The sequence below is a fragment of the Nymphaea colorata genome, chromosome 1, assembly GCF_008831285.2.
Source record: "Nymphaea colorata isolate Beijing-Zhang1983 chromosome 1, ASM883128v2, whole genome shotgun sequence".
In the NCBI taxonomy this organism is placed as follows: Eukaryota; Viridiplantae; Streptophyta; class Magnoliopsida; order Nymphaeales; family Nymphaeaceae; genus Nymphaea; species Nymphaea colorata.
The window spans coordinates 39,927,392-39,935,741 of NC_045138.2; the positions used below are offsets into that span (position 1 = coordinate 39,927,392).

The 8,350-nt window shown below is 37.6% G+C and overlaps 1 protein-coding gene across 1 annotated transcript; it reads left to right on the forward strand.

Annotated features, from left to right (window-relative positions):
• Positions 1 to 538: 538 nt before the first annotated feature.
• LOC116266450 (coatomer subunit delta) lies at positions 539 to 7,865 on the forward strand. The gene is made up of 12 exons (XM_031647683.2): positions 539 to 729; positions 1,626 to 1,701; positions 1,880 to 1,919; positions 2,185 to 2,408; positions 2,897 to 3,139; positions 3,250 to 3,421; positions 3,631 to 3,935; positions 5,035 to 5,233; positions 5,317 to 5,470; positions 6,642 to 6,704; positions 6,776 to 6,872; positions 7,582 to 7,865. Exons 2-12 carry the CDS (start codon positions 1,699 to 1,701, stop codon positions 7,669 to 7,671), a joined length of 1,590 nt encoding a protein of 529 aa, XP_031503543.1. The 5' UTR covers positions 539 to 729; positions 1,626 to 1,698; the 3' UTR covers positions 7,672 to 7,865.
• The last annotated feature ends 485 nt before the right edge of the window (positions 7,866 to 8,350 follow it).

Genomic DNA, 8,350 nt, shown 5'->3' on the forward strand with positions numbered 1-8,350 from the left:
TTTAATTATATTATATATATGTATATATATAATGTTGCTATGTTTAAAGGACCATAAATTATTGCTAAATCCAACATAAGCCATGGTGACATTGTAGATTGTCTCCAACGCCATTTAGTGAACTTTTTTAGCAATAATTTTTTTTTTTTAAATTTTAACCATTCGGTGTTTGGCAAGATTTAATCATTCGTATGTGTGTGTCAATATATATATCGGTGATTGAATTTGAAGAACAAAATAACGAATGTCACTTTATTTTTAAAACAAGTTTCTAAAAAGCTCTTCATTTTTTAAAGCATGCAAACGTTATGCTATTGAAAATCATAAAGTAATACATGAATTTTCATGAGCCAAGGGAAATTTATTAAAAAAAAAGAAAAAGAAATTTGGGCTGGTTAGGCATAAACGGTTAATGGGTTCAAGATCGAATCCGGCTGTTAGCGGGGGTGATCCGAGCTGTCAAGCTTTTGGGTCGACACGGACTGGGGGCTCGACACTGAACTGGCGTTTGAGTCGGGTTTAAGAGACTCGGAAGGCGCTCTTCGAAAATACCTCATTGGAGAAGGTCGGCCCATTTCCGTCGTCCGTTTTCCCTCGCTACTCCGTTGCCTCTCCCATTGCTCCCCCCTCCTTCCGCGGGCAACGGCCGTCCTCCTGCTGCACACAGCACGCTGCTTCCGGTGGAGCATCTCCTGTGATCGGCGCTGTTCTACGTCATCCTGCTGAAAGGTACTCTCTCTCTCTGCTGCTGGAAAACGGGAGCCCCCTTTTCCGATGTGAACCTCTGGCTGCAGATCTACTCTCTCCCCCTCTCTCTGCTGTGGAGATCGGAGCCTTTTTTTTCCAATGTGAATCTCTGGCAGCAGATCTCTCTCTCTCTCTCTCTCTTTCTCTGTATCTATCTATTTATCTACCTATCTGTGCTGCCTGTGAAAGGGTAAGATCCCTCTTTCCCACTACAGATCTGAATCCCTCTTTACGGAAACAGATCTAGATCTCTTTGCAATTGCAGTACTTAAACGTTCACGGCAGCTTCCATATGTCTGCCCTTACTTTTAATTTATGGCAGTTCGGTCTCAAAACTGATTTCTGTGTAAGAAAGATGAAACTGCTAGAAGAGGTGTTTGGTTGTTCGGGGCTAGTAGCTATTGGCGCATTCTCCGTTTGTTTATCTGGTGGAAAGCGTTCTTTGGGTTTCGGATCTGTTGGAATGTGATTTTTTCCCATCCATGACTGAATTTCAGATACTTCTCTAGTTATTTCATTTGGAAGCCTTTGTCTTTTGTGGGATTCAACCTTCTATGAATCTTGGTTAACCTTTGATTCATCTTAGCAATCTTTTCTCCGTTGAAGGGGACATGTTGCATCCTTTGTCACAATAAGGCAGTTAATATCTTTCCATAAGGCTCTACCTTCTGCAAAAGTTTAAACCTTAGGACAGGACTTCTTTCAGGGAAGCCCATAAGGTTGTTAATGGTGATGAAAATTTCATCTCTTGATGCTAAAGAAATCAATGCTCTGTTACTGATCCAGTCATTGATTGTCGACTGGCCAAGATATTGTTTTAAGAGCTTATGACCCATCTCTTGACTTTTTGCTTATTATCTATATATTTCTTTCTCCAGGTTCACAAGCTACAGCTCTTGATTCGGAGCATCTCATACATATTACAGCCTTTTCCTATTGCAACGCTTCACAATGGTTTCTTCCTTGTTTCCTTTGTGCAATTTCCATTGTTTTTATCTGCTACATTCTTTATTTACATGATTAGTGGAAGTTTAGACCATCTCAGTGGTCGTGTACAATTTTCTCTGATTGATCTGGCTTCCATGTCAATCTACTGTAGAGTTTCTAATAATATGAACCCATTTCTTGACAGGTGGTTCTTGCAGCTTCTATTATCAACAAGTCTGGTAAAGGTGAGCTGCATTTCTATGAACTACATTAGTACATCGAGGTTCTGCAAGAAAGACTCGTTTGTACATTTAAAACCTCCTCATATGCACAAAAATGTTTGCAAAAATTGTTACTGGGGTTGCATAAAATATGTAAAATTTTGTTTTCTGCACCTCCTATGAATATTTACATCTTTCATACATGGTATCCATTTTGAGTTTCCTCTTTCTCCTTTACTTTTCTCACATTTCATTCAGATCACTTATATATGGTTATGTCTATTTTCAGCATTAGTTTCAAGGCAGTTTGTGGAAATGTCACGCATCAGGATAGAGGGACTGCTAGCTGCATTTCCTAAGTTAGTTGGTATAGGAAAACAACACACTTATGTTGAAACGGAAAATGTGCGCTACGTGTACCAACCAATGGAAACTTTGTATCTGCTTCTTGTCACAAACAAACAGAGCAATATACTTGAGGATCTGGAGACATTGAGGCTCCTGTCCAAGCTGGTATTCAACTAAACCTTTTGCAGCCATTTCATATTTTAGTTGATTTTGTTTGGGTCTATGGAATCTACTTTTGATGAAGTGGAAGGTGTTTATCTTCATTAGTGAACTTGTTTTGATATGTTTTATTGCTCCTTGTAGCTACTCCCTGTTGTAAAGGCAGAATTCAGTTAATATTTTAACCACACTATAGTAATTCTGAATGTGATGGTTTTGAACATTCTAAAACTGAAGTGTGATGAGATATAAGCTTTTAGCTAATTGTGTTTCCTGTCCTTTTTTTTGTGTGTTTTCAGGTTTTCTTGAAATTTTCATTGAATTTCATGTGTCTCCACACTCACTCACACACACACACACACACACACACATATATATATGTGTGTGTGTGTACATATGTATGTATATATGATTTTATTATCCTTTTTCTCTTTTGTGTGTCTGTTGTTGTATTATCTCCTTCTGATAGCTGCATATTGCCAAATCTTGCACAGGTTCCTGAATATTCCCCTTCACTTGATGAAGAAGGCGTTTGCAGGATGGCTTTTGAGTTGATTTTTGCTTTTGATGAAGTAATATCTCTTGGTCACAAGGAAAGTGTAACTGTTGCACAAGTCAAGCAGTACTGTGAAATGGAGAGCCATGAAGAGAGGCTTCACAAGCTAGTTATGCAGAGCAAGATAAATGAAACCAAGGATGTTATGAAGAGAAAAGCTAGCGAAATTGACAAGAGCAAGGTTTATATTCTTATTTTGTAAGTCCTAATTGTTCTGCTGGCTTCTGATAACCTTTCTCCTGATGTGTATGTGCACCTGTTCTCCTTTTTCTCTTTTCTCTCTCTCTTCAGATGGAGAAGAATAGAGGGGAAAAAGGTGGTTTCATGTCTCTGCCATTGTCTGGTTCGACTAGAATTGAGAGTAGCTTCAACGATATGAGCATATCAGGTGGCAGCGGTGGGGGATTTGGCAGTGGATCTGGATTTGGATTTGACACTGATATCGAGCCAACTAAATCAAAAGGTTCTTCCTTGGCTTATTCTGCCAGAACAGTGATATTACTTCCCAGATAATTTTGTAGTTTTGAAAAAATTAATGATGAATATTGTTGAATTCTGAATCTGTCAGAGTTGCTTTTAAAATTTGCTGCTGCTGTTTGGTTCACTAACCTTGCATTATTTTGGTGTCACTAATTATGCGAAAATCTAGTCACATATTGTTCATATTGCCAGGTCGGCCAACTTCTTCTGCCACAGCTCCCCCTAAAGGTCTTGGAATGCAGCTAGGAAAAACACAGAAAACTAATCAGTTCTTGGAGTCTCTGAAGGCGGAAGGTGAAGTAATTCTTGAAGATGTGAAACCCATCCCAGGACAGTCAAGAGCGCCTGCTCCCATACCATCTGATCCCATCACGTTGACTGTAGAAGAAAAAATTAATGTGACTCTAAAACGTGATGGTGGATTGAGTAACTTTGATGTCCAAGGGACTCTTTCACTGCAAATACTGAACAAGGAAGATGGTTTCATTCAAGTCCAGGTGGTGTACTTCTTCTAGTATGGGAAAATAGATATGATTTTCCAGGTTTTCAGTTTAGTTTCTATCTTTTGAGGAGTCAGCTTTCCAAGATTCTGCCATATTGGCAGGCCATTGCAAATTTTCTCTCTTTCTATAAACTGTTGGCATGAAGGTTATGAAAATAGACAGTATAGTTGGTCGGCACAGGTTTTTTATATTTTCATTGATTGATTTTCCCTCATGGGTGTTTCTGGATTCTCAATTATTTCTTTAAAATATTTGGAAAAAAAATGTTGACCGCAGATGTGAACTGATGTGTTTACTATCAGCTACATACTGTAGGAACAAAGTTTACTTTCTGATAATATGTTTAACTGTAATACGTGGAAGTCAAATGATCCGTTTCATTGACCTAGCATACAAGTATAATTTCAATTAAGTGCTGAATGCTAGAAATTTGTAAAACATTTAAGAAAAAGGTGTCATTGTAAGTTCTATTTCTTTTCCTGGATTTTTGAAAATTGTAAATTACTGTGACAATTCTTGATGTTTATGAACAACTACTTCGTTAAGCATCTGAAATCAACTATGTAATATTTATTTGCAACAATTACCAATAGATCTTTTGAGAGAAGGAGCACATATAATATATTTATATTTATGTGAATATTTATGTTTATATTCACGATCATGTAATTAACTAGCTAACCAGTATGGAGGTGATCTAAGTTGCCTTGGATTGACAAGTATAATTTACCATGTATTTTTTTTTGTTTGCACATTTGAAGATGCATTGTCATGATAAGTAATACTGCTGTTTGTTTGGAAAATAGTTCACTTCTTCTAGAGCTTTGCTGCCTGTAAATTCTATGGATCAAAAGATTGTTGTGTTAATGCCTAATGGTCACTTTGGCATAGTGTGCAACATGACAGTTTTTATGTGTTGAAATTTTATAATCTAATATAAAGGGTTCTCTGTTGGTAAGTCCAATGCAATTTTGACTTGAAACCAATGACAACCATAACTAGGTGGTAGTATGGCGTTTCCTTGCTTTTAGTTCTCATGAATGTCAAGTAAGAGTACCTCAAAGTGTTATTCATTTATTCCCTTCCTTTTCAGATTGAAAGTGGATCAAATGCAGGGTTGCAGTTCAAAACTCACCCGAACATCAACAAGGAATTATTTTCTAATGAAAATATACTAGGCTTGAGGGACCCTAACAGACCTTTCCCTACTGGCCAATCTGGTGAGGCTTCAGGGGTTGGGCTTTTGAAGTGGAGAATGCAAAGTGTTGATGAGTCTGCTGTGCCACTCAGCAGTAGGTTCCTGGCTTACCAATTTCTTTTTGTGTGTGTGTGTGTATATTGCAATGTCTTGTCTGAACATGTTTTTTTATTCCAGTCAATTGTTGGCCTTCTGTCTCTGGTGGGGAAACATATGTTAGTATTGAGTATGAAGCCTCCTCTATGTTTGATTTGCGGAATGTTGTCATTTCAATTCCTCTTCCTGCATTGAGGGATCACCCAGAAGTCAAGCAAATTGATGGAGACTGGAGGTCAACTTCTAGCACTAAACATTTCCATTGCCAAGTTGTTTGTAGAATACTTTGTGGTTGACTGGTTTCTGTTGCTTATTTGACATACTGACAATATTGCAGCCACTGATTCTCTCATGTGCCTGTCATTTCCTCTAGTAGTAGGAGAGGGAGTATGACCTAATGTCTGATGTTGAACATCGGATTGAATTGTATATGTGCTGAAATGTTTTGTAGCTAAACTATTTCTGGATCTTAACAAAGCTTCATTACTTGGATATATTTCTATATAATGAACTCAAAGGGGCACTGGACAAAAGATTGTTTCTTTTGTTAAAAAGCTGATTCTATATCAGATGCTATCAACCTTCCTTCTTAATTTTGCCCGTGGTTTTCTTGGTGTTGATGTTGTGTATTTTTTCTCATCTTCTTTTAATCTTGCACTTTTCATGTGTAATTTCAGAAGTCAGTTTATTTTTTGTTGTCTATGCCTTAAAAGTCAAAGCTGTTGTCAAGCAGATAAAATCGTTTTTTATTATTTCACATCAAGAAATTCAGATATGCATAAGATATTTCTGTTTTTCGTTTGCATGTATATATGTGCCTGTATGGTTGTCCATGTCATTCCATCTGCTGTCACCGTAGTTCTTCTCGAGGCATTCCTAGTAGTTGCATTTGATATCCCTTAGAAGCATATGCAACCTTTACAAAATTTCCTGCTTTGGTGTTAATTTATTGGCACAGTCATGGAGATCATGCCTGTCCAGTTTGATCTACTTAATATGAACTGCAAGTATTATTAAATAAAGGGAGCTTCTATATGGAAAAGTTATTATATTGAGACGAGCTACTAGTCTAACATGCTAGAATACAAGTGTCTAGATGCACTCACATGGACATGTTCGGGTATATGTGATACATCCTCATCATATGCACACCCAACCTAGGTGTCTTTCTTTTGTACTCGACAGCATGTTTATTGCAAGAAGTATGTCTGGGACCAAGGTTTTGAGTTCCACGCTGCTATTTTTTGTACATTGGCAAGGTAGAAGTCAATCTTTTGTTCAGCATGTTTTGGGTTTTGCCTTTGTTTTGCTGCATTTCTCAATTTAAGATCTGTATATTTTGCTATTCATATTTTGACCATATAATTCTACTGTTAGATTGTTCAATAGTACCTATTTGGATGCAGATACGACAGTAGGAGCTCTGTTTTAGAGTGGTCTATCCTTTTGATTGATAACTCAAACAGGAGGTAAGCAATATTAAGATGTGTTAGAGCAGCCTCATTACTTTCATTTCATAATTCTTATTTGCACATTGCAGTGGATCTATGGAGTTTGTAGTTCCTCCAGCAGACTCTTCTGCTTTCTTCCCCATACAAGTTAGGTTCACTGCAGCCAAAACATTCAGCGATGTGAAGGTTAGTTTGTTTAAAATTTTAAATGTAGCCATTTCCCTTTTTAATGCCTGTCCTAGTTTGCTGCATGCTCTGTAGTTGGTGCTTGGGATAGGACGACCAACACTTTGTGCATGTGTGCATGTTCAGATAAGGAAAATGGGAAGGGGAGGTATTGCCTCTGACATGTCTTGTCTTGTAAAGTAATTATGATTTTGAAGTTCATAATGCCGATACTTTGGGCCTCTAATTTTAGATCAAAGTCAACAGCAGTGGTAAAGCAAGTGGACTAGGCACTAGGCACTTTTATGTTAAGTGCTAGAAAAAAGCTTGTGATTATTCAGTGGCATCGTCAAATGTCGTAGGGCTTTATCATTGCGTTTGTTTAGTGCTTTGGTTTGTAACATTCTAGCATTTATGGAACTTTTGATCCATGCAATCGTTTTGGTGAGTGATTCTCTCTCCTAGTTGTAAAGAAATCCAATTCGATGTTTCTTGTACATCTCACTGAACATCATGGACCATAGTTTTGTTCATCCAAGTTTGTTATAGAAAATTGCAACTTTGTTCTAGCCAAGTATGAGAAGGTATGGAGAACCCCATGGCCTTGAGTTCAGTCTCGACGTTCCAGTTGATAGACGGTGGATGTGATTTTGTTTTGTCATTACTACATGATACTTGTGAAAAGTGGCTGACTTCTTAGATGGATGGTTAAAATTTTCCAATTTTGCAGGTTGTTAATGTTTTGCCCCTGAAAGGAGGTCCTCCTCCAAAGTTTGCCCATCGCACACAGCTCATCACTGAAAATTACCAAGTAATGTGATCTTGATTTTATTGTGTTTGGTTTCCATGTATACATCGAGCATGACTACCCTCCCTTTGTTGATATTTTTGCTTGCCATGCAATGAAGCAAAAGGGTCTGTATTTTCTTCCTTTTTCCCTTTTTTTTGAGAGTTAAGCCGAGGACAACACCAAGGAGAAATTCAAAACAATAAAATTTTAAAGTTGTTGCTTGATATAGGTTCTCTAGCTTGACATGGTTCAAATGTTCCTTTTATCCCAGGATTAAAATCCTGGATTCAGCTGAATAGGGATTTGCATCCCTATTTGTTGTTTTGGTTTTATGTCAGGGTTTCCATTCCACTGTTTGTTGATCGCTTGGAAAAAAATGTTATATAGACTGTTGGCATGTATAGTATATGGCTGCTGATGAGATTAGCACACCAAACTTGCATCGTCTATGGTGGGCAGAAAATTAATCTGCATTTTAACCTGTAACATATAAACCTTGACAAGGCAAGTAACGAGATGATAGCAAAGCAAACCAGCCAAGGGCGTTCAAGCAAGACTATTTGGAGAATTACTTTCTCCACAAAAAGATCATGCAAACGCTAACAATGCGTTTCCAATGGTATTATTGGAGCCTCACGGACTCTAAAAAAAAAAAACACCCACACACACAAAAATTTACAAACACAACACCAATATCATAAACCAATAG

What these genes read in the sequence shown, in the direction of transcription:
- LOC116266450 (XM_031647683.2), top strand. An exon ending in TATCAACAAGTCTGGTAAAG is followed by an intron (nt 1,920 to 2,184) that starts GTGAGCTGCATT and finishes GTCTATTTTCAG; the next exon opens with CATTAGTTTCAAGGCAGTTT. An exon ending in ATTGATAACTCAAACAGGAG is followed by an intron (nt 6,705 to 6,775) that starts GTAAGCAATATT and finishes TGCACATTGCAG; the next exon opens with TGGATCTATGGAGTTTGTAG.